The sequence below is a fragment of the Eutrema salsugineum genome, unplaced genomic scaffold (assembly GCF_000478725.1).
Source record: "Eutrema salsugineum unplaced genomic scaffold, Eutsalg1_0 scaffold_4, whole genome shotgun sequence".
NCBI lineage: Eukaryota > Viridiplantae > Streptophyta > Magnoliopsida > Brassicales > Brassicaceae > Eutrema > Eutrema salsugineum.
The window spans coordinates 11,057,502-11,083,587 of NW_006256686.1; the positions used below are offsets into that span (position 1 = coordinate 11,057,502).

At 36.2% G+C, this 26,086-nt stretch overlaps 2 protein-coding genes and 2 pseudogenes across 2 annotated transcripts; 1 reads left to right on the top strand and 3 right to left on the bottom strand.

Moving 5' to 3' along the window:
- Positions 1-825: 825 nt before the first annotated feature.
- LOC18013609 (putative phospholipid:diacylglycerol acyltransferase 2) lies at positions 826-4,893 on the bottom strand. Its single transcript, XM_006419032.2, has 6 exons — positions 4,089-4,893; positions 3,038-3,260; positions 2,615-2,901; positions 2,128-2,467; positions 1,772-2,037; positions 826-1,394 (listed from the first exon to the last, which is right to left on the bottom strand). Exons 1-6 carry the CDS (start codon positions 4,514-4,516, stop codon positions 908-910), a joined length of 2,031 nt encoding a protein of 676 aa, XP_006419095.1. The 5' UTR covers positions 4,517-4,893; the 3' UTR covers positions 826-907.
- A 3,372-nt stretch (positions 4,894-8,265) lies between these two features.
- LOC112084625 lies at positions 8,266-14,656 on the top strand. The gene is made up of 3 exons (XM_024153882.1): positions 8,266-8,567; positions 13,850-14,146; positions 14,344-14,656. The coding sequence occupies exons 2-3, from the start codon at positions 13,896-13,898 to the stop codon at positions 14,627-14,629; spliced, it is 537 nt and encodes a 178-aa protein (XP_024009650.1). The 5' UTR covers positions 8,266-8,567; positions 13,850-13,895; the 3' UTR covers positions 14,630-14,656.
- A 2,393-nt stretch (positions 14,657-17,049) lies between these two features.
- On the bottom strand, positions 17,050-19,130 carry LOC112084516 (annotated as a pseudogene).
- A 127-nt stretch (positions 19,131-19,257) lies between these two features.
- Positions 19,258-20,144, bottom strand: LOC112084654 (annotated as a pseudogene).
- Between the last annotated feature and the right edge of the window lie 5,942 nt (positions 20,145-26,086).

Consider the following 26,086-nt stretch of genomic DNA (forward strand, 5'->3'; position numbering starts at 1 on the left):
AGGTGAGTGTTTGATTTATTTAAGTTTTAAACTCACGAGTTTCCTTCTTTTTTGTTTTGCAGGTTTTGTTTGAAGTCCCTTAGTTATTTTTCTTTTTAATTGAGTCAGAAACTTTAGAATTGTTTCATTTTTTTATTTACATTTTAAAGAGTTTGTCGCAAGTTTCTTTCCTTTATTGAGTTTAGAGTCGACTCTACAAGATCAAGGCCGAATGACTGTTTATAAATTCCCACATGCGACATTGTAAGGCACAACTTTTTACCCTAAATCAATAAAGAGTGTATTTTCATAAGAGTAACCGCCTCTTCTTCGAGTTCTTGAGCATTGAGTGGATTTCCGTTTGTTCTTGAGTTCAATCGACTTATCACAGCCTTTCCATCAGCTGTGTGGCGTCACATTGATCCACTGGTTACTTGTTTATCATTCACCCATTGATCTAGACAAAAAGAGCCTCTCAGCGAGTTGTCTAGGTTCCATCCTTATTCATATGAGCATATTTCCTCTAAGTGAAGAGAACCTTTTGGCCAGTCACATGGATCCATCCATATATCAACCAGTTTGGTTAACCGAACCGTTTTAACGTAGGCTTTTGAAAGAGAAAAAATGAACCTAACTCATACTTAACTAAAAAAATTGTCATCAACAATTTGAGTTTGTGTTTTGTTGAGTTATGACTCATTTACAAGTCTGAGTTATAGTACTCTTTGTCGTTTGTACAATTGGTAAATCAATCCTTAACTCAAAATCATGAAAAATATGATGTGTTAAGCTGAGTATTTTTTTTTAAAAAACTTTTGTTTTAGGAATAATTTCAATCTTGTATAACTATTTTTTATTATTATTTCTGTTAACTTTCACTTTGGTACTTTTTCACAAGAAAGACAAAAAGATTAAACTCCTAACTATGTCACAACCTGATCTTAATCCTCTCCGATATTTTCAACACATCAGAGTAAACCCTATCGCCACCTAGTTCCTGTCCTGAAGCTCCGGCAGCGATCCTTAGAACATCTTCAATGAGTCCAACATTACCCATTATGTCCACATGCGCTCCACTTTCCGTTCCTCGATTTTCCAGCAGACTTCCCGGTGGCTTGTGTTTATATTCCCGCACGAACGTCTCCATCCCCGATGGGTTAAACCGTGTTTTGCCTCTCCATCCCTTTGCGCACATAAACCCTGCACTTATTACCGGTACACTCTCGTCTCCATCCACAAACCTAGCTCCTCCTTTAAGACACACATCTTTTCCATCCACCGATCCATCTATTCGGAATGGTATGTTGCTCTTGCACTTACCAGAAGAGGTTGAGAGCTTGTATATGTAAGATCTCTCCGTTGGAATCCCTACTCCGTAAAGAGAGTACATCTCCATCTCTGGTGCATCCGGTAATCTGTTTCGAAAAAAAAAGGAACAACGAATTAATATTTCGGCCGTTGATGATTTCTTCTTGATTAGCTAAGCTTATTAGCTAATAGAAATGTTTTCATGTGCTAATAATTTCCACGGACCGCCTTGAATAATATGACACGGTATGGTCCAGTTTGTTTCTCCTTAGACAAATAGGGCTAAGCCGGAGCGACACCGAACAAATGAGACAGGCCTAGCACATCTAGCCGGACCACCAATCTTTATCATTTGTTTGAGGTTTAACCCTTGGCTCAAAATAGCCGGGATAAAAAAATTTAAAATAGGGCTTAACGTTGGCCCATGATAATATCCCTACTAGCTATAAACAAATAAGAAAATGGAACTATGTTTTGTACTTACTTGGTCTCTAATGGATTAGACCAGTATTTATAATGTCCGTACTTAGGGTCGTCGAGATTTTCAGCAATGCCGTGAGAGAAATGTGCTTCGGATCGTCTCATCATCTTCGGAGCTATAAATCGGAGAAGATCAAAAACGGTGGTAGCCGTGTAAGCTGTGTTTTCTGCTACTTTTACTATGCTTTCTCGGCTCATTTCACTATACTCCGACCAATACTCTCCACATGGTAAGCTGTCATTTGAAGTGTTGTTTACTCTTGAAAGTTCCTGTTAAGGATACACGGTAAAAAGATCGAAACTAAGTTAGATTCCAATGACCCGGAAAAGGCTGGACGGTGGCAAGAAGATTTATCTAACCTTGATGTTTAGAGAAGAGAGTTGTGAGGACGGTAGTTCAGACGCTCGTTTTCCAAAAGCTATAATTCTTCCGAATTTTGTGGGTTCTTTTACCCATAACTCTTGTTTGACACTGATGTTTTGTGTGTGAAGATTGGTTAGCGATGGCTGCAGTGATTTCCTCTTGGAGAAAGTGCAAGTGAGGTCTTCTTCAGGGGAAGCGTCTAGATCTCCCCAAATTGCCTCACCTCCCTTTGGTAACAAAGAAACTATTGAATCCCAGCTATGTGACATCCGTATAAGGTGCTCGAGTGTCTGCACCTTAAGAAGCTCCGAGTCCAAGAGACCGGGCGCCAAAGCTCTGAACCACAAACATTACCATTGAAAAATCCATAAAGCCAATTCAAATATTGATACAACCCAAAAAAAAAACGTAACTCTAAAATATAACTATCAAAATGTGAAAAAATGTAACTCTAAAGTAACTTTGAAACGTCAATGACCTAACCTCGCGTAAGCGATGTCTTTGCCCTCAGCAGAGAGCAAATTACTGACGGCTTTAGGGACACCTAAAAAGGCTGGTCCGATGTTAACGACGGCTTTGATGTGTTTGGCACACCAACCTGAACCACCACCACCGCCTCCATTGGGAAGAGGTGTTTCAACCCATTTAAGGAAGTGAAGGAAATAGATAGCCCCCATTGAATGCGGAACCACCACCACTTTCTTATACCCATTGGTTACATACATGAGTTCGATTTTACTCTTTAGTCTACTTAACGATTGGTCGCGTACCTGCTCGGATACAATTCAAAAACAATTAGTCCAAACACTGCCTAATCTATACAACAATATGTAATTACATAGTATACTAATTTGATGTCTTATCATTCTCTAGACCAATGCGGTCATATGGTGATGGTATGAATACCTCGGTGTTATGAAAAGAGAGTCTCCAATCATAAGAGGCCATATGAAGGTTCTTGCCTTCATATCCGATTTTTGCAAAATTCTCTATGAGAACTGCCCAAGCAAAGTAACATGGGGAGAAGTAGTCTGCAGCCACCAGTCCACGCACTGCTCGGACCCGGATGCCTGCTGGGTCGAGACCAGTCTCACTGTCCAAAGACAGGTGCTCCAACCAGCACAATGGCCTGTAAATAAAATCATAACAATAATCACTGCAAACTGAATCGAGTGCAGAATTTAGAAAATCGAAATGCTAACCAGATAATTAGTTAAAATCAAAAACCTTAACAACCCTAAAACCATAGCCAAATCAAAATCATGAGGCTTATCCATTTTTAATATTTATGTTATGCATTAATCAATTGTTCAATCAAATTTACAAAAAAAATATATATGAAATTAACAAAAACAAATGTTAAAATTCATGTTATATTAATAATACTTTTAAGCTGGAATGAAAATAATAGTCGTATTGCATAATATATTCTCTGATATTCTATAGTTTTAGGATGATATAGTAATTGGAATAAGGAAATTAAATCTCGCGGTTTCCATTTCCAATGATATTAACGAATCTTTCTGAAAAAATTACAACTAATTAATTAGTTTAATTTCCGAGAATCATCCAACAAAATTAGAATTAAATAAAAATTCTGAGATTTAGAATCTTACAAAATTAGTAGTAGTTGGGGATAAATAACAAGAAACTCATAAAAGAGTTAGGGGTGGGGAGGAAAACAAACCGAATCGAAACCAACCGAATTCAAACCAAACCAACCCAAAACATATTCTATGCCCAATCCGATTGGTTGAATTTCTTTCAACCCGAAAAGTATGGTTCGGTTTCTTTGGAAGCTTAAAGCACTTGTCTCTGGATTTCCTTGGTACAAAAATGAATTTCAACCGAGAATTTGTAACCCCTAACTGGAAAAACCGAACCAAATAGCTATCCGATTCCTCAATTTCTCGAACCGAACGAAGGATGCAAAACATAACGGTTCAAATTTGCTTACCTTCTAAGAATCTCGGTGAAGCTGCCGCCCCAAAGACGTTTTCTGAAAAGCCCTTCAGCGCAAGGCCGACCTTCCCATAGCTCAAGCCCGCCGGTGACTATCCCCGGTACTAGAACCACCGGATAATGCGCCTTCACGCCTTCTCGACTCAACCGAGTCCCCGGAGACTCCGGAGCCTGAAGCATCGCCGGGACCGGAACAGAGTTGTAGAGGAAGAGAAGTAGCCACCAAGCCGTACAGAGATACCCAATTGCCCAGCAACACGAGTCGATGCAGCTCCATATCCCGGAACGGCGCCGTTTTGGTTTTACGGCGGTGGATGTGTGTTTGGCTTCGGGAATAACGGTATCCTCGCTGCGGATAGTGTTGGCACTTTTAGGGGTAACAGAAGAGAAGCATAGTTTTCTAAACCGGAGAATTGAAGTCATCGAAGAATGAGTATAAGAGCTAAAATATTGATTTACTCAAAATGATTGACAAAATATTTTCATAAGGTGGAAAATAAGTTTAGAGAAATTGTGTCGGCAGTTGGCACTAAATGATAAACTAGTTATTGGTAAGTGCAAAGAAGTAAATAACTAAATTTGTCTAAAAATATTCGTTTCATCATTCCTGAATTTACAAACTCGATTTTTTAAAATCTTTAGAACATGAAAAGAAAATTCTTGAAGCTTCACGAGATTTTCAAGATCGATGAAAATATAGGAAGAAAAAATTAATATCTATTGAAAAGCCAAGAAGAGGAAGAAGAAACTGAGGAGAAGCTTATGGGTTTGTGCTTTCTTGCGCCGCCTAATTCACTACAAGTTGTTGTTATGTGTGTGTCTTTGTTACTATGAAATTTCAACATTTATTGGGGATGATCCGGGGTCAGAGAAATATTCGATGTGCTGGTAAGCTAGTAGATGTGTGTGTAAAGCATGAAGATTGTTACTTTTAGGACACTTGTCTTCATTTTTACATGCAAACGCTCAAATAGTTTTACTTTAATTTTCTATTGCCATGCTAATCAGTAATCACAGAGTTTGTTGCCACGAAACGAATACTTAAAACATCACATTTGTTCACTACTCTCTGATAATCTGACATAGCTTACATACAAACTTAATAATAACAATAAGTTAAATTTCTATGAGAGAATTGGAATTCTGAAGAATGTAGATAATGATATTCACTAATTTTAATTTACCATACATGTTCTGTATTAAATTGAATTTATTGATATTTTTCAAGAGGCTTTTTGTTTTTTGCCGTATATATCCTTTTTTTGAGAAAACAAAATTGTATGTAAATTGGCATCGTAAACCACGAAGACACGTGAGCATGCAGACAGAGTGACAAACTGATCCAAACACGTAAACCCATTTTCGTTTGATCACATGCCACCAAAATTCTCTCCACTTTTTTCTTCTTTTTTCACCCTCCATCTCCTAATTAATGATTAACTGCTAACGGGCAAGGGCGTTTCTATACAAGATATAGTATAATCTTCTTTTCAGTGTATTATGTATTAAGAAATACATGGAACAGTGCTTGTCATCTGTATTTCAGTTTGATGAATGTTTTCTAAGTTGTAACATAAAAATCTCTTGTTTCATAGAGTATGTCTAGTCAGTCAGTCGTCCCAAGCAAAGTGATATATAATATACAAAGGGCTAGCTGCTGCAGAAGTTTAAAACATTTTATTGTGGTAGTCAGAGGATCCAAAGGCCACAAATGGGATAATCGAAAAGATAGCGCTACGTCAATTTCCTCAATCATTGGGGTACACATCACACACTACAAGAAAATACACATTCTTATGTATAATGCATAACAGTATACATATGTATATGTATGTATATTTATGTATATGATTATGTATACTGTTATTAGTAATCATATACATGAATATATGTATACTGCCCTGATTCTCAAACTCAAATAGAGTCTCATTTTTCTCAATCACTTAGATCTCCGGCGAGTGCTGGCGGTCCAACATCGTGGATTCATTTATCCAGTGTAACGATTTACTATAGAGAGCTACCGGCTGCTGTGAAAGTGTTGTTATTGTGCAATTTATATTGTCTAATGTTGCACAATGAAGTATATTTACAAGACATTTATGTGTGCAGGCTGTGGATAACGGTGTTTATACTGTTTTTATCCTTAGTTACTTAACTTATTTATGTTTGTTTAAAATCTCTGGTTTTTTTTCTCAGATTTATATGAAAAATGAGAAAATAAATTTATTAGATGTTTATGGCTATTTGCTTATGCTGATTCAAATTCTATGTTAATTTGAGAAATGAGAATATAAACTATTTTAGAATCGGTCTTTTTCAGGTCTGGTTTGTAGATCTGACTTTTCCCTAGCTACTCGGTTATAGCGGTGATGGGATATCTCTCTATGGTGGCTCCTTAATCAACAGTGGCGCAGGCTCAGTGGCATTCTGGGTTCGTGGTGGCGGACGGGTGTATTCCCAACAGCATTCCTTTCGGTGTCCGCTTTGTCATATCTACCGGCGATGTCTCCTTGCTCACCGGAGTTTTCCTCTCTTTGGGTTTGGTTTTCCTTTCTCGAGCTCCTCCTGCCAGGTCAGCGTGCGCTTTGTTCTCGTGGGGTGGTGGCAGTCAGCCTTATCTAAGTTTCTGAGGCGGCGGTGTGGTGGCTAGTAGATATGAGACCCTCAACTCTTGGCAGTGGCGATCATGGGCCATAAGGACGGGCTCATATTTTCTGTCATTTGTTGTTGAGGCTTTTGTCTCATGGCTAGCCTCAGAGTGGTGGCTTGCGTCTTTTCTTGGTTCATGTGGCTCTACCGGTGAGTTATCTGAGACAGAAGGTGGTAGGCGATGTGGCTCGGATAAATGTCTCCATGGTGGAGAGATTTTTTGTTCTTCTTCTCTTCCGAGTGACCCAAATTCATTCATCGGTGGTGTGCGGTAACTGCAGCATGCCGCTGTGCCAAGGTCTCTTCAGGCTCCTGCGCTGGTTTACAAGGAGGTTTGGTTTGTTGTATAGGCAGTGAGGCTTAGGATGAGGCCCCTTTACTCCTGTCTTTGTAGACTTTGGTTTGCTGGAGGTATTTTTGTGGTTTCGGCTTCTATGAAGCTTTATTAGTACAATTAGATGATTACCTACATGTACATGCGAGTTTCTTTTTCTAATATATATTTGGGGTTTTTGCAAAAATAACCTAAAACTTGACTTTGAATACAAAGTAGACCCCTGAAAAAACATTTGGCAGAAATAACCTAAAGGGGTAGTGAAAAAACCATTTAATCATGTATGAGTAAACAAAAAACGGACGTCCTAATTACCGTTTACACCCTGACGAAGTCTACTAAAGAGAGAAAGAAGTTTAATAGTAGACTTCTTTTATCGAAATAAAGTCTACTAAGTAATTAAATCTGAAAATTTAATTTTAAAATTAATAAAAAAATATTTTGGTATCAAAATTGCATTCATAAATTAGATAATTGTAATCTAAATGTATATAAATTATTTTTTCATATTGATAAATTTAAATTTATGTTTTTAAAGTAGGAAGAAGAAAATCTATTATTTAGAGTTTAAACTTAGATTTTAACCAAATAAACCCTAATAAATTATTTTAACCAAAATTTAAACCGAAATTAAACCAAAAATAACTTCCAGTATATAAACAAACTAACCCTAATTTTAGAGCAAATAAACTCTAATACGGATCTCTCTAATACGGCGCTCTTTCAGGCTCTTTTGCCGTTGGTGTCGCTCGTCCCTGTTCTGCCGCAGCATAAGACGCTTCCTACAGCCTGCAATTCGACCAGAAGCCACACCATCAGATCCGCAAACACAGCCTCGACGAGGTCCCTAGATCTGCCATGTTGGGAGCCGTAGCCGTTTACTTCGGATTCCTCCTCCGACGAGTTCCCCATCGGAGGTACCATCATCAACGGCGAAACCGTCTGCAGGTTTGCTCTGGTTACTCTCTCTCTCTTTCTCTCTCTCTCTCTCTCTCTCTCTCTCTCTCTCCCTTCCTTATTTTCTGAGAGAAATTTGATGCAGATTATCTGTTAGTTCTCTTTGCTATGTTTAAGCTGCAACTCTGTCAAAAAATTACTTCCAATCAACTTCTTAACTGGGAAAAATCCAGTTTTTTTTTCAGATTCTTTAGGAATTTCTTGCTATCTTATGCTTCAGTTTTGTTTGCTTGTGTTTTAGGAAATAAATTCTGTTGTGAAGGTTGGTGAAGCCCTCGTTGGATTTGTTTTGGATTTTAAATTTTTTGATAAATTTTGTATTTTATAGTTTGAGAAATTGGTTTGGTTCTCAAATGTGTCAATGTGAATCTAAGAGCTTGGTAGTCGATTGTGAAATGATATTTAATCGCTGATTTTGTGAAATTTTGGATTTTGAAGTTTTGAGAAATCTGAATTTTTGGGTTTGGTTCCCAAATGTTAGCTGCAGTCGGTTGTTTGCGTGCCATAAGCACAATTCTTTGAATTTGTTAGTAGTCTTCTGATAAGCCGGTGACTTATCGGATCTCGTGTAGCCAGTGACAAAACACGAGAGTGAGAGTGAGACAACAACTGTGCCGATAAAATATGATATATTGATATCCTCCAACCCTAAAGTTAAGAGTGGCATTAAATACACTGTTCTCTTAGGTTTAATTCTACTGAAACGACATAGTTTAACAAAAGCTATCTGAATGCTTATTTAACTAGAAGACCCTCGGATTCAGCTGGAGGGATAGACTCTGTTCCTTTTGACCGTTGCTTTAGCCACTTTGAACCCTCTCTTGCCTTCTAGCGACTCTTCCACTTCTCTTCTTCTTCCTGCAATAAGCCAGAGGGAATGCCAGCTTATCAGTACTCCCGCGCAGAAGAATCAGCTTGTCCTCAAGCTGGAAGTTGGGGTACTGCGTCGCAATCCTGTTCAAAGGCTCCCATGAGTTTTCAAAAGCTGGAAGCCCTTTCCATTGTATCAATATCTCTGGTTCTGCTCTCGCCGCTGACTTTCGGATCTCCAACACATCTTCTGGTTCAGTCTTCCATTCCAAGGTCGGAGTGAGGATGGGTGGTAGGGGCTGAGTTTGTGTGTCCGGCGCCACAGCTTTCTTCAGTTGCGAAACGTGAAAAACTGGGTGGATAGCACTCTGCGGTGGAAGTTGCAGCTTGTAGGCTGTTCGTCCGACTTTGCTTGCGATCGTATAAGGTCCAAAATACCGGGGCGACAACTTTTCATTCCTCCTCAGCGCCACAGTAGATTGGCGATATGGCCTCAGTTTCAAGTACACACGATCTCCCACCATGAACTCTACATCTCTTCGCTTCTTATTTGCAGAGTTCTGCATCTGTTTCTGAGCCTTCTCCAAATTCCCCCTCAGTTCCCCTATCAACCCATCTCTGTTTTGAATCATTTCCTCCACTTCAGCATTAGTGGTGGGAATATCCTTGTATCTCAGCAACTTGGGAGGATCCCTGCCGTAGAGAGCTTTGAACGGAGTGGTGTTGGTGGATGAATGATGGGAGGTGTTGTACCATAGCTCGGCCCACGGCAGCCACTGACTCCAGGATTTCGGTTTCTCATTCGCAAAACACCTGAGGTAGGTCTCCAAACACCTGTTCACTACCTCAGTCTGCCCATCTGTTTGGGGATGGTAAGCGGAGCTTCTTCGGAGATCAGTGCCTTGTGAGGTGAACAGCGAGGTCCAAAAGTGGCTCACAAAGACCTTGTCTCGGTCCGATACCATCGTCTCAGGGTAGCCGTGCAACCTTACTACCTCCTTGAGGTACACTTCTGCAACCGTTTTGGACGAGAATGGGTGCCTTAAGGTGATGAAATGGGCATACTTGGTTAAGCGATCGACTACCACCATGATTGTATCCCAACCTCTCGACACCGGTAAACCCTCCACGAAATCTAAACTCACGTCAGCCCAAACTTGGGTGGGTATAGGGAGAGGTGAGAGAAGACCCGCGGGGGTGAGAGTGGAGTACTTGTTTTCTTGGCAAACGGTGCACCTGGCTATGAAGTCCTCCACTGATTTCCTCATTCCCTTCCAATACACCTCTCTGACCATCCGCTTGTACGTTTTTAGTACTCCCTCGTGTCCTCCTATGGGGCTAGCGTGAAACTGCTCTAACAAGGATGTGGTAAGCGGTGATTTCACAGGGATGACTAGGCGAGAATCCTTGTAAAGCAAACCTTGCTCATACTTGAATCCACTGTCCTTGTTTTCCCCACTTAATCCTTTAATCAGCTCCTGCAACTCTGGATCGTCTCCCACCTGCCTTGCTAACTCCTCGCGATCCGGGTTTAAGGGGGCAGTGAGGCTAAGGATCGCGATCTGCTCTGAGTGTGGAATCCTTGACAGAGCGTCAGCCACGCGGTTCTCACTCCCAGGCTTATATTCAATGGTATAGTTGAGCCCCAGCAACTTGGAAGCCCACCTCTGTTGCTCGGTGGGAACCGATTTCTGATCCAAGAGATACTTGAGACTGCGTTGGTCTGTTCGGATGACAACCTTGCCGCCCATCATGTAATGTCTCCACTTGTTGATGGCGAAGACAATAGCGAGAAGCTCTCTTTCATATGCAGACCTGACTTTCCCTTTGTCAGAGAAGGCTTGACTTATGTAAGCGATCGGTCTCCCTCCTTGCGAGAGCACTGCTCCTACTCCTGCTCCGGAAGCATCTGTTTCTATGACAAAGGGCTGGGTGAATTCCGGTAAGATCAGAACTGGCAACCGTAACATCGCCTCTTTCAGTATTCCAAACGCTTTACTTGCCTCCTCGCCCCACCAGAATCCGTCTTTCTTCAACAATGCGGTAAGGGGTCGTGCCTTTTTGCCATAATCCTGCACAAAGCGACGGTAATAGCCGGTTAGACCCAAAAACCCTCTCAACTCAGTTACATTTTTAGGTTCCGGCCAGCGCTTGATGGCTTCAATCTTGCTTGGATCCGCAGCTACCCCATGTTTGGATATCACATGCCCCAGGTAAGCAACCTCTTCTTTACCAAACTCACACTTCTTCATGTTTGCGTAGAACTGGTTCTGTTGCAATACCTTGAACACAGTCTCTAAGTGCTGCAAGTGTCTATCCAAGGTTAGACTGTAAACCAATATATCATCGAAGAAAACCAACACAAACTTACGGAGATACGGTCTGAAAATGTCGTTCATGACCGATTGGAAGGTGGCTGGAGCATTGGTTAAGCCGAAAGGCATAACCAAAAACTCATAGTGCCCTTCATGTGTCCTGAATGCAGTCTTCTCCACATCCTCTTGTTTGACTCGGATCTGGTGATACCCTGACTTCAGATCGATCTTGGAGAAAACCTGAGCACCCTGAAGTTCATCCAGCAACTCTTCTATGACTGGTATGGGATATCTATCCGGAATAGTGAACTTGTTAACCGCCCTGTAGTCAACACAAAACCGCCATCCACCATCCTTCTTCTTAACCAACAGCACGGGACTGGAATAGGGGCTGATGCTAGGCCTGATCACTTGCGCCTCCAGCATTTCCTTCATCAAGGCTTCGATCTCATTCTTTTGGGTAAAGGAGTATCTGTAAGGCCTAAGGTTTATCGGAGCTGTTCCTGGCTGCAAGTTAATAGCGTGCTCCCGACTTCGTACCGGTGGTAACTGCTTCGGCATCTGGAAAACCTCGCTATAGCGCTTTACCAACGACCGAATTTGAGGGCTCATCTTCGTCTCCTGCTGTCCTGCCTTTGCCTCAAACAGCTCCGTCATTTCCAACAGGTACACCTGAGCTCCCCCACGAGCCACCTTAATCATGGAGTTAAACGAAATCTGGGATCATATGAGCGCCGGGTCTCCCCTCAATGTCACCCATTCAAACCCTATCTTGCAGCTCAGAGTGTGGAGTCCCCATTTTATCCTTGTGTCTCCCAGTTTGGCTAACCACGAATAACCAAGGACCACATCTGTAGACCCCAACTCGAAGAGTAAGAAATCTTCGGTTATCTCCACCCCTTGTATAGCTAGGAGGACTCCTTCGCATCTTCCTCGGCCTGATATTACTTGGCCGTTTCCTACTGATACCCCAAACCCGACGGTATCCAGTACTGGTAGCCCCACTGATCTTGCAACTTCAGGCGAGATGAAATTACTTGTGGCTCCCGAGTCGATTAAGACAATTACTTCTGTCTCCGCAATCTTCCCCTTCATCCTCATTGACCGTTCAGCGGTTAAACCGACCATGGACTGTAGGGAGAGACGCAAGAGGCCTTGTTGCTCGTTCGGCTCTTCGCCTGTGTCTGGTTCTAACCCACTTTCAACCAATTCCTCCTCTCCTTCTTCCTCATCGTTCTCCTCTGCCTCCATGTTACGGAACCTCTGTTGCGATTTACAGCGGTGGCCCGGAAACCATTGCTCTCCACAGTGACGACAAGGATTCGATTTCCTTGCATCAGCTCCAGCGTGAGGCTTCCTTACATCCTTTCCAGACTCCACTACCTTCTTCCCTGGGGCTGAGTCGTTGGCACGCGGTGGGGCGTATCCGGTGTTACGGCTGCTCGAAGCCAGAGGAGTGTTTAGCGGAGTTCGGAAAGAGGGTCTGTAAGAGTATCCTTGCACCTCGGCCTCCTGGATCTCGATGAGCCTTGCCTTTTCTACCACATCGTTGATTCCGTTTGGAGTGCACCTTAAGACCTGATCTCGTAACCCTTTTCGCAGTCCCCTGAGGAACATTGACTCCACCACGTCATCAGGGATATGGGGTGCTTCAACTATCAGCTCCTCAAATCGCTCCCAGTACTCATCTACCGTCCCCTTTTGAGTGATAGTCATCATTTGGTCCACCACTGAACCTCCCCTGCCTGGACCGAACCTCCGCTTAAACTTTGCTTTAAAATCTTTCCAGTTCCGTACAGCATCTCGATCTTTAGTGTACCTCAGCCATGTCACAGCACTTCCCGTCAAACGCGCTGTGGCTTGTTCGACCTTTTCCGCCTCGACGGTCTTGTTCGCTGCAAAACAGAGCTCCACCCTGTAGATCCACTCATCAGGGTTTTGCCCCTCGTAAAGCGGAAGTTCTGCGAGCTTCGTCGGGGGTTCCTGGGGTTGCTCCGTCAGATTCGGCCTCTCCTGCTCCTGTTCGCGGGTTACCGGAGTAGGAGGAGCTTCTCCTTCCTCATTCTGTCTGGTCAGAGGAGTAAATACGCTACCTTGACCTGGTGTTTGGTTGTGAGAGAAGGGTGTAGCTTGCGGGGTGATGAACCCAGCGCGCGTAACCTCTCCCATCTGGTTCCTGAGCAGTTGTCCGAGAGCTTCCCGGACCCAAGCTTGCTCCTTTTCCATCTTTAGAAACTGTTTTCGCAGCTCTTCGTCGCTGATGGGTTTCTCTCCTCCGGTCGGATCGGTGACCTCCACGGATTCAGGTGTTTCAGTCATCCTGAGTGCTCTGATACCACTGATAAGCCGGTGACTTATCGGATCTCGTGTAGCCAGTGACAAAACACGAGAGTGAGAGTGAGACAACAACTGTGCCGATAAAATATGATATATTGATATCCCCCAACCCTAAAGTTAAGAGTGGCATTAAATACACTGTTCCCTTAGGTTTAATTCTACTGAAATGACATAGTTTAACAAAAGCTATCTGAATGCTTATTTAACTAGAAGACCCTCGGATTCAGCTGGAGGGATAGACTCTGTTCCTTTTGACCGTTGCTTTAGCCACTTTGAACCCTCTCTTGCCTTCTAGCGACTCTTCCACTTCTCTTCTTCTTCCTGCAATAAGCCAGAGGGAATGCCAGCTTATCATCTTCCTCAGCTGTTTGTTGAGATAGAACCAACGATACTTCCAATAATGCAGAAAATGTTGACCACTGATAGCCATTGTAAACTGACGTATAGAATTGCTTCTCGAGTTTGTATACCTTATGTTTCTTGTCAGCTAAAGATACTTCGTTTTTATTTGCTAATAATGCTTGCGATTTTTGCTTGGTGCATTGAGGACGATGACTCTGTGGAAAATGAATCTGCAGGACCATCAAAAAGAAAGCGAAGACTTGTTCTTGATGCTGACATGGAGATAAAGATGAAAGAACTATATGAAAGGTATATTTTGTTCAATGCATAGTTACTGAATGAAGAAACACAAATCATTCTGCTTATTTCTTAGTTTAGTAATATAAGCAGTGATCCATGGTTTAGATTTTATAAGCATTTGAAGTTGTAAAACTCCAAATTTTACATGTGAACCATGGTACTTTACAGTTTGATTCCATTGGTTTCTTATAATGAAATTGTTGCAGGTTCAAAGATGATAAGAATTGCAGCCAGCTTATTGCCGAATCTTTGAATCCTGATGGTGGATTTTCTGCTGCGCAAGTAACCAACAAGCTTGAACACCTAGGTCTAGAAACAAGGAGAAGACTTTGGCGTGGTGACAGCTCTCTTGAAGAAAGTGAAAGCAAGAATGAAAATGGTGATCCAGATCACTTAGAGGCAGCATCAGATCTCTTTAAGAAAATACAAAGTTTTCTTCTTTTACCACGTGCCCTTTTTGGGCTTGCATGTAATGTTGCTGTCACTTTATAATCAAGTGTTGTAGTTCAGATTTTTTAGCTTCATGATCAGCTACTTTAAAATCAAGAAATTTCAGTTTTAGGAATAACATACAAATAGAAGATTTGTCACAAAATATATTTCAAAGATTCACAAAATATATTTCAGAGATTCACAAAGTATGTCAAATCCAAAGAAAGAAAAAAAAAAACCAAGAATGAGGTTGGTGTTGACAACTTATAAATGTCTAATTCTACAATTTTTTAGAATTTATGATGATTTATTTTTATGGAGTTGATCATTTTTATGGAAATTTTTGTAAGTCTAATAACACAAGAATAATTGAAGCATAAGTATAACACAAACATATTTAATTGGTAGTTTTGTAAAAAAACATAAAAAATAACATTAGCAAACATAATTACAAAAAACATTATAGCAAATACATAAGTATTATTTTTTTTACACAGAAGACTTCATTCGAAGACTTTGTAGATTGCAAATGAAGTCTATTTTCACAAGCTAACTAGCTTATAAATAATAAAAAATTTGATTCCACAATAAATATCGATTTAAATCAAATGAAAAACATTGAGTAATTCAATTAATTGCTAACACGCATGTCAAATCCTAAAAATTATAAAAAAACGTTATAAATATTTAAGATATGCGTTTTTAAAATAAATACAAAAAGTAGACTTCCTAATTAGACTTCTTTAGTCTACTGAAGTCTACTTTGATAAGCTAAGTAGCTTAAAAATCAAAACTTCTGATTCAACAATAAATATCGAATGAAATGAAATAAAACTCACTGGGTAGTTCAATCACTTACTCAAAAGCATTTCTTATCCAAAAAATAAAAAAAATACTTTACAAATTTACCTAAAATGCGTTTTTAAAAAAACTGCAATACGTAGACTTCTACCGCAGACTTCAAACGTAGACTTCTTTGAGAAGTCTACTTTTTCATAGTGAAGTCTACTAAAGAAGTCTACTTAAAAACATGTTATTTTTGCAATTGACCAATTCGTTGACTTTTCCTTCAGTAGACTTCAAAAGTAGACTTCCGGCCAAAAAGGTTACTTTAGCATTTGACCGAGCCATTGACTAACAAAGTAGACTTCTATTGTAAACTTCATGCAAGAGTAGACTTCTCTGACAGTCTACTTTTGAAGTCTACTTTTTCAATAGAAGTCTACGAAAAAAATAGGTTATTTTTGCAATTGAATTTTTTGAGTAGACTTCACTGTGTGAAGTCTACTTAAAAAAAGATTCCTTCTAAGTTTGACCGAAAAATATAAGTAGACTTCCCAAAGAAGTCTACAGGTTTTAGACTTCTTTGGGAAGTCTACTGAAGTTTTTTGGAATTTTTGAATTTTTTATTTTTAAAAAAACTGTAGTCAAACACTAAAATAACCTATACGTTTTTGGTCAAACTATAAAAGTAACTATAACGTAGACTTCTTATGTAGACGTAAACAGTAGACTTCATACGGAAGTCTATATTAAAAAGTCAAAATACGGTCAACTACAAAAATAACCTATTTTCTTTCGTAGACTTCTTAAGCCTTCAAACGAAGTCTACTAGGTTTTTTTTTTTATTTCAAAGGATATCGAGTAGACTTCTCGTGAAGTTTAATGAAGTCTACTTTTAGAAAGTCAATTGCAAAAATAACCTTATGTTGACTAGTAGACTTCAAAAGTAGTACTGTATATTAAAATATCAGTTCATAGCCTAATATATATTTTTAAAATATATTTAACTACTAAATGATGGTTTATGCATATCTTCTAATTATTTTATTTTATTTATTTTATGTGCTTTTCTCTTAATCCAATATCTATATCACTGTGAATTTTAATATTTTTAAAAAAATTAAAAAACTAAATTAAGTTATTAAAGTAAATCATAATAGGAATAACTCATATTCTTCCATAAAAGAATTATTCATATATAACGTCATCTTATTTATAGATGAATCTAGGATGATCATTTATAATTCATTTATGTTTTTAATTTTTTTTGTATTAGGCTCCGAATGGTGACAGCGTTTTTGGCTGTGCAAAAAAAAAAACGATTTTAGAGTGTGGTACGGTTCAACTGCGTTACGTGCGGGAAAATATATTTGCGGGACAAGTACGATTTTTATATAATTAGCGGTACATAATAAAGTTTGATTGGTGAAAAAACAGCTTACGGTCCACAACAAAATGTTTGAATGGTGAATAAAACTAAAGCGGTACGGATAAGAGACTATAGATAAATATATAATAATTAATATAATTATAATTAAATTATTAATTTTGGTTAATAAAAAATAATTTCATATATTTATGAACTTAAAATATTCAAATTTTATTTAAAGTAAAAATTTATTTTCGATATAAATAGTGTTAAACAAGATAAAACCATAATTCATAATAAATAAAATACAATACAAGAAAAACAATCATCAACTATTTTGATTCCACAACATATCTGCAATTCTATCTCTTATTTGGTCCATATAATGTCCATCAGTTGCCTCTGCTCCTTCAATGTCATCTAAATCATAATCAGAATCTATATTGTTTATTTCCGTCTCTGCCATTGCAGTTGCAAAATCTGGATCTGCGAAATCTGAAATTTTGATAAAATTATTTAATCCTATTGTAGACATTATTACTTTCTTTTGGATTTTAAGACTATATCTTGGAAATTCCTTAACAATTCTCCATTTTTTCTTCCAACATCCAAAAGTTTTTTCGATAACAGAACGCATAGACGCATGATTTCGATTGAAGAGTTCTTGTTTATTCCTAGGAGCAGGACCAGAATTGAACTGAGCCATATGATATCTCACAACTCTGTTTCGTGATGATCTATATGGAGCCAAAAATCCTTGTTTGTTTGGATAACCAGAATCAACGAGATAATACTTCTCTGGTGGCGGCAAAGGAAACTCAGAGTCACTTTGTTGTGCCATTGTCAAAACCGTTGTATCATGGCATGAACCTGGTGCTCCATTCCAAATATATGTGAATAACATATTCAATCACAAATTGCCATGATGTTCAAGGATGGATTACTATGTCGATCCCTATACATTCCTTGTAATTCTTGTTTCACGTTTACGCATACATGAGTCCCATCCATAGCTCCTACAAATCCACTGAAATATGGCCAATACCTTCGATCTTGTATAAGTCTTTCAGGAACTCTGTCTAGATCTTCTATTGTTGGAGTTCTAATATAATCACATGCTTGTAATTCAGTAGCCCTAAGAACTTCAATGAATTTTCTCTGCACAGTTTCTTGGTTTCGGCCAAATCTCAATCCAACATCTCTTTGAACTTCATTGTACCCACATATACGTAAAAATATTGCCACACTTTCTTCAATGCTCATGTTTAATGTTAGTTGAAGCCCGTAATTTGTTTGTAGCGTATCACATAACTGCAGCGTATTATAAAACATGGCATTGACATTCGTAGTAACTGCAGACAAGCCTTAGCATCTTGTTGTAGCCGAGGCCAAATATTTGTCCATCCCAAACCTCTGTCTGTTAGGTCTGGTGCTCTTTCAAAATAGCGATGATAGTAATTCAAACTTGGCTGAATTATTAACTCCATAAATTGTTTATTTTCCAAATTCCACAATTCGATTCTCTCTTCGTAACTTAGGTTGTGGATGCCTTGTGATCGTAACTGACATAAACGAAAAGCCTGAAATTTTAAACATAAAATAAAAAACATCAATAGAAAATATAAATATATATTAAACAATTAAACAAAAGTTAAAACAGAAAATAAAAATATTAAATATTTTATTACATAAACGAGTGTTTAAACACAATTGTTACAGACTAATCTTCGTCTTCTTAACAACTTTGACGATCTTCGTTTCCATTTGTGTTTGTTCCTTGCGGAGTACCCCATATAGTAAATATACCTCCTGGTCTAGGTATTTGATGTCCAGTTTCAAAATAATTTGTGAAATCAAGACCGCGTGATGTTGTTGGTTGAGCGTTTGGTGAAGCTCCTGAAGTTTCTTGTTCGTTAATTCTTGTACTTTCTACTTGACCTCCAACAGAAAATCCATATTGAACATTGGTTGGAGCCATTCCCTATGAGCCACCTTGTTCAAAGTTTTGTGTCTGACCTCTTGCGTGAAAGTTTGATGGTGAAACCCAAGATTTGGTGAAAGCCCCCATTGTTGAGTATTTAAGGGTGTGCTCCACTGTTGAGTATTTGGTGATGTGCCCCATTTTTGCGTATTTGGTGGTATGCCCCATTGTTGTGCATTTGGTGGTGTACCCCATTGTTGCGCATTTGGCGGTGTATCCCATTGTGCACACGATTGAGGTGAACCCCATTGTTGAACATTTGGTAGTGTACCCCAATGTTGAAAGTTGGGAGGCCATAATCCTCCTGCATTTTGTCCTCTAGATGATGGACTACCAGATGATAACCCTCCTGAATTTGTACTTCCAAATGATTGGCCAGAACCTAATTGTTTTGGCACATCTTGGTTATTCCGTGAAACACCAGTCATAGCTTCTAGCAGCTGTAGCTTATCCTCCTCGATGCTTTCCGCTATGTCAATGAAATACTTACGCAAAAATACTAACTCCTTCAAAGTATTAAGACATGCCCAGTAAAATTTAGTGCCCTTTGGAATTTTAACGCAAGGAATATGGCTTCTGCCTTTTTCCATTCATCATAGTCAGCTTGGTCAAAAGCACATGGACGAAGTTGTTGTAAGCTTTGTCGTTGAAACTCTGTATATCCAGCAATAGTGTCTTGTATGGTGTTTCAAATGATTGTCTTCTACGACCTCCTCGTGAACCACTTGAAACAGAAATCTGTGAGCTTCCACCTAATCTTTGTGAACTAGTCCCTTGTCTAACGCTAGACCGTAAATTAGCCTTACCTCGTTGGCTTCTACGAGCAGGATTTTGGACTGGTTTACTTCTATATTCATTTGAATGGCGTGTATCATCTTCAACGGTTACACGATAAACTTCTTCTTCTTCTTGTGTCTCAGGAACTTGTGTTTGTTGCATATCACCACTGTCAGTGTCTGAGCCATCAAAGCCTTCTTCATCAAGTGCATCTGTTGATCAATTCTTCTCTTCTTTGCTGTGAAGAATGTTGAGATTGTGAGTGAACATCATATAATACAAGACATTTTACCATCACATCCCAAAACTCTGGCGGCTGTCGGTTAAAGCTTTTTGTTAATTTTCATCCCTACAAATTTGAAATTATAAGATTTCTTATTTCAATACGTTAAATACATATTTTCATTATTAGAAGGATTAAATATACTTACGAATTCACGTTCCTTCCACCATTCTTCAGATGCATATATCATGGATGTTTCAGGATCGACCGAGATACCAGTAGAATTCATAAGAGCCTTCCATCTCTTATATCTTTTTTTGAATTCATCAAGCTTGTTTTTGAAGAATGCATAAGTTATATTCAAGTTGAACGCTCGATTAAACTTTTGAACCATATACTCTCTACCAGCAGCCGAAGGATTCTTGAGAGTGTAATTATTCATAGCAATTGCTTCGTCGAATAATTGAATTAGTGTTTTTTTCTTGTATGTACGACCATTTGTATTTGTCTTTGTTCTACAAATTTTTATAATTATATTGTTACTTATGATAGTATATACTTAATATTTATATATAAAAAACAAAATAATTATTTACCCTAACAATCGTTTCTGTGGGAGGAGTTGAAATTTTAATCGGACGAGTTGTTCCTGTTTGTCTGGAAGAATTTGAGTTGCGTCGCTGAGTACCCTACATATCTACATTCAATAAGAAAATACCTGAATTAGTTTTAAAGACACATGAATGAGAAAATTTCACACTTATAAGTTTTAATATATTTTGATAAAAAAATTCAAAATAGATTTTTTTTTTTCTTAAGACAATAGTTGTTATTTTGTTTTTTTCTCAATTTTCGTCGTTAAAACACTCATACTCATTTGTTAGATTGTAACAGAGCTTGTATTTAACATATTTGTTTATTTATAAATTTATAAAATATATAACTTATTATCATAATAAATTTAAATTAAAAAACCTATAATAATAAATATCGAATCAGAGATATGGCTTCAATTATTAAAGATAAAACACTAGATTTTGCTTCCACGCTACGTATGGGTATTTTGTTAATAAAAATTATATGCAATTAATTATATTTATTAAGATATAAATTTTATATATTAGTATTTTAATTATATATTAAAATATTATGGTATTAATCTAATAATTTATATCTAAATTTTGAGATTTTTTACAGTTTTGTTTTAAATCTATATACAATTTGTTTTAAACATATTATTTGGTTAAACACTTATAAGTTAATATACCTAAACCAACTAAGATTTTTACAAATTAATCAAATGTTACTTTTTAAACATAGTATTGACTTAATGATAAAATATTATACATTCACTTCTTTAAATCATGAAGATAATTTTTTTCATCATTTTTATTTTTATTCTAATTATATATGTGTTCTTTAAAAACAATAAAATTTAAAATTTAATATTTTTTTCTTGTTTAACCGATACAAATATTTATTTTGTTAAATTAATTTAAAAATGTTAATTTAATTTAAAAAATAAACTAATAAATAAAATGTTTGCTTTGAGATTAATAACAACTTTAAATTTGAAACTAAAATAATAGTTGAATGTAAAACTAATAAAATCACAAAAATTTGTGAATTAAGTATATTTTTGTCAATTGGTTGTGTAAACGTTTGAATAATTTTTCAAAGATTATACGTCATCTCTTCTAATAAGAATGAATTTTTTTTCATCATGTTATATCTTGTTATTCTTGTTATATCTGTTTTTCAATGAATATATCATATTTCTTTATTTTAATGATTTTCGTATGATTATATCAGTTTTATTATATTCATTTTTATTTCTTCTAATTATAATTAAGAAGGCAAAGCCAGTACAATTTAATACATAGAGATTTAGAAAAAATAAAATAATAAATTGAACAACTCAAAACTAAGAACTTCTACATTAATATATTGCAATTCCAAGTCGAATATACAAAATGTAATTTTTTCGATCATTTTCGCATAATATATTACATGAGATTATGTGGAAATATGTTTTGCATTTGTGAAAAAAATTTAGATGAATATAAATCATAATGATTAGTAATTTAAAATTCTACGTGAAAAGCTTTAAAATCAAGTAACTTAAACTTGTATAAGTAGCATATATTTTTTATAGATAATAAATTTAATTTTGTAATTTAAACAGTGATAATAGAGATCATAATATCATGTGGGCTTTTTTTTTTGTTAATAGAATTTTTTTATTTTTTATTTATTTTCTTAACCATAATATTAGAATTGGAGAACTTTTTATAATTTAAAATTTTGATATATACGAATAAAATGAAATTTTTAAATGCTGATGTGGATGCCTTGAAAATAATATAGCATTAAATGTTATTAATAATTTAATAATTTTAGTTAACAAATTTTTCTATATTGTTTTGTATTAGTGTAATTTTATAATTTAGAAACTTTTTAATTTTAGTTATTGATGTACACTAAAAAAATTAACCTTTATATCTTATGTGGATGTCCTTAGTCCGTAGGGGCATATAGTTTCAATTTTTATTTTTCTATAAATTATTTTTTTGTTAACAAATTTTTTTTCTCTATTTTCAGTGCTTTGTTTTTCAAAAGTGTCATGATTTTGGTCTCTCCTCCTTGTTTTGAGGCTTACCGAATGTATTCGGATGCTGCTTGGTCAGCTAATTGTTACTTTTGTGGTTAAAGTTAGGTTGCTAAAACCCTATATGATGCTATGTTGTTTCAAAAATATTCCTCGAATACCTCAGTCTCATTCGTCTTAATGATGGAACCTCTTTCTCTATTTTCAGTGCTTCGTTTTTCAAAAATGTTGAGTATCAATCACTTGATATGTTTCTCGGATTGCTTGAAATTTATCATTCTTCTCGAATTCGGTGGCTAAGCTTTGGATATTTTACGGTCTCTTTTTCAATATTAAAGCGGCTTATAATGGTTTTGTATATATATTCTTTTATTATAGTTAAACATATAATTTAGTCAAGTTGGTTCTTTTACGTTGTAATGACTCATTTTTTAATGAAACTTAACTCTATTTTTTGTGTTAAAATTCTATTAATAATAACAATATGAAAAACTATGAATGAATTTTTTTTTTTAAATTCATTTTTTTTTTTGAAATAAATGCACACATAGAAAAAGAAACTTAAAATTTATTATAGTTGTGTGACAAAAATTTGGATGCTAATGTAAAAGTTTCTAAATATGTGTGTATACATCTAATTTAAATTTAAAATTTACTTTTCTATTATTTATTTTAATTTTTATTATTAAAATAAAGTTTGTATATAATTTTTTATCTTTAATAATTTTTAAAAACAATAATAGGATTTGGAAACTTTTAAATTTTCAATGTTGAGGTGGACCAATAAAAAAATTATACATAATTTCTTTATTCAGCTATAATATTAGAATTTGTAAATCTTCTTAATTTCCTTATTCAGTAATAATATTAAAATTTGTAAACTTTTCTTAATTTTGATTGCTGATGTGGACCAATAAAATTACCATTTTAAATCCTATGTGGACGCCTTAAGAAGCATTTAGCTTCAACTTTTATTAGTATATATATAAGATTCTAGTATGTAGAAAAAAAAACGTACATGTAAAGGGTGGGATGATATTCTACAAATGTGTTTAAGAATTTAATTTAACTATAAAATACAGCTTAATTAATCTTTAATATATATATATATATATATCACAGCTTAATTTATCGTTAAATACATTAATGAAAGAGATATTATTTATTATAGCATGTAATATAAACAACAACTTTATAACAACAATTATAAAAACATGAAAACCTTTGCATAAAAATATACACAATACCTTATATGATATTAAAATAGAAGAAATTATAATGAGATATTCTTGTTGACAAAAAAAAAAGAAAGTGGATTACCTTTTTGTTGTTGTGAGACGTGAGAGAGAGAGAGTTTAGAAACTGTTTTTTTCTTTACTTTGCTTGTGTTTGTAGGAAGAAATAGTCTTAGAGTAGCTATAATTAAATTATTATTATCCACCGCGGATTTGCATTGGACAGCTGGATAAACAGAGCTGTTGTATAAAAATGCGGTCCATGTAAATTATCAGTATTGAAATCCGCAAAAGTTATTTCTTTTATTTTTTAAAAAAAAACGTAAATAGTTAATAACTTTAAGTGATTGGGTAACATATTACGTTTTTTACTCTTTTCTTTTGAAAATCGCACTTATTAAGTTACCATTCATACACTAAGAATCGAACACACAAATTCTATAGTTCATACAATCATTTTTTTATCTTCGTAGGCAGTCCATGCCACTTGTATGCTACCCAAAAAAATTCGACTCCAGACCTTATCAATCCAGCATTTATCTTCTCCAAAGCTACATCTTAACCTCTACTATACAAGGTGAGTCTTCAATGAGTTATCAGCAAATACTAAAGCAAGTCAACATATAATTAAATCAAAATTCAAACTAACAATTTATGACTTACTAAAGAGTCTAAGCTTTGTTATGTCATTGGCTTCACTTCACCTCCCTTCAAAAGGGGTATGATATCCTTTGATGTAATAGACAAAGGCTAAAATGTTATTCACTTGAAACCAGCAAAATTTTCATAAGTAATAACTTGCTTACGTCTTTACAAAAGCAGTGATGGAATATGCAACCAGTGAAAAGAAAACCAACTGATTCACTTTTCATTTTATAACGATATTTCACCTCTTACAAAATACAAAGTCACCATGGTAAGCCTGTATTAATAATTTGCATCTGATAAATAGAATATAACTGAATTCAGAGCTAGAATATAACTGAATTCAGAGCTACATTCCAGCCGAAGAAAGCATGGTAATCTAAGCTAAAATGAGGTGACAAGCAAAGACTAAACATTAGCCAGAAATGCTATTCCGTATTCATATTCTTTTTCAAGATTTATTTACTGTTTTCTCAGTATCTTTTAGTGAAACTTCAACCCCTATTCTAAAACCATGATAAAACTATATATTAGCTCCAAGTCTATGGAATACACTGAAAATTACAACCTTCAAGCCTACTGGAATAAGAAAGATATATTATCCATGTAATAATCGCATTCAAAAAAGTTCCTACCATCACCACATGCCTCCTTAAATTCCTTAGTCATGGGGATCAGTATTGTCCAAAAAACCATAATCAATCAAACTTGTCTTACAAAAAGTTTTTTTTTTTTTGTCACTTCAACCCTATAATACATAAAGAAACAACAAAAATACTAACGTTAGTGTACTAAAAAGATAACAGAGGCTTTCGGAAGATGAGCTGACGGTTTAGTTTGTCATAGTGTTAATTGAGTCTAATGTACACACCTTGTTTTGAGTGAGTGATCAAAATTTTATTCTCTTACACACCATGTTGGTCACACTTTTGAGAGTTGAACCAAATAAGTAAAAGACTTCATCCTGATTTCTCAAGAACCTTGTGATGATCCTTTAACGTTTGCAAAATTTATCTATTTTTACTAAAGTTCGAGTACAGAAATTGAAGCCAAATGAAAACAACATAAAGTAAAAGTACATTTAGAATTTATAGAAGCCTTGAACACATAAATAACAAACACGTTTCGTTTGCCCTCAAAGTAGTCTCTTCCATCTTCAAGCTTTCAGTACTCGATAATTAGCTATGGTTATAATCAAAATACTTCATCAAGATGACCAACAACAAAATGTACATTTGAATCAGAGACTACACAGAGATTCAGAAGGGAAGCTTGTTTCATGAACAAAAGTCAACAATCGATGTTTTAAAGTTTAATTCACTTTCGCTGTCGTCTGCCTCTGTGTCGAGATAATATCCATCACTGGTCTTTGATTTCTTTGTATACAACCAACCAGAAAACAATATTTAGTGAAAACTGGACTAAAAAAAAAGAAAAGAAGTTAAGAAATCTGCTGAAGAGATCATTGAGAGGGACATGAGTGACCATTTTTGGGACGTAGATATTGTTGTCATAGATAGAAAATTAATTTATGTTGACCTAATTAAAGAAACAAAGAAGAAGAGTCGTAGTGTGATATATGAGTGGTAGTTATTAGTTTTTCCTATTAATTATTGACATGTTAAAAAAATGGTGAGATGTCAAATTTTTGGAGACTGATGTATTTGAAGGAGGGGAGCAGATGTTTCAAATTTGTGAGACACAACGCACTCTTTATATAATAGATTTTTAGTTCTCGAGTGTAGGATACATTGATTTCTATCTACTAGTAGTTCAGAACTTCAGCTTGCTTGTTAGTCTCATAGAGAGTCTCCTCTGTTTGTGGTGAAGTTGTAGACAACATGTTTTTTAGGTTTTGAGGATGAGCCTGGTACACAGATCTTGTGGCAACATCAA

Excerpts from the sequence above, each read along its gene's own strand:
- LOC112084625 (XM_024153882.1), top strand. The coding sequence starts at position 13,896 with ATGCAGAAAATGTTGACCACTGATAGCCATTGTAAACTGACGTATAGA. Across the intron at positions 14,147-14,343 it reads ATGAAAGAACTATATGAAAG|GTTCAAAGATGATAAGAATT; the intron begins GTATATTTTGTT and ends AAATTGTTGCAG.
- LOC18013609 (XM_006419032.2), bottom strand. The coding sequence starts at position 4,516 with ATGACTTCAATTCTCCGGTTTAGAAAACTATGCTTCTCTTCTGTTACC. Across the intron at positions 3,261-4,088 it reads TTCACCGAGATTCTTAGAAG|GCCATTGTGCTGGTTGGAGC; the intron begins GTAAGCAAATTT and ends TTTTATTTACAG. Across the intron at positions 2,468-2,614 it reads AAAGACATCGCTTACGCGAG|AGCTTTGGCGCCCGGTCTCT; the intron begins GTTAGGTCATTG and ends TTTGTGGTTCAG.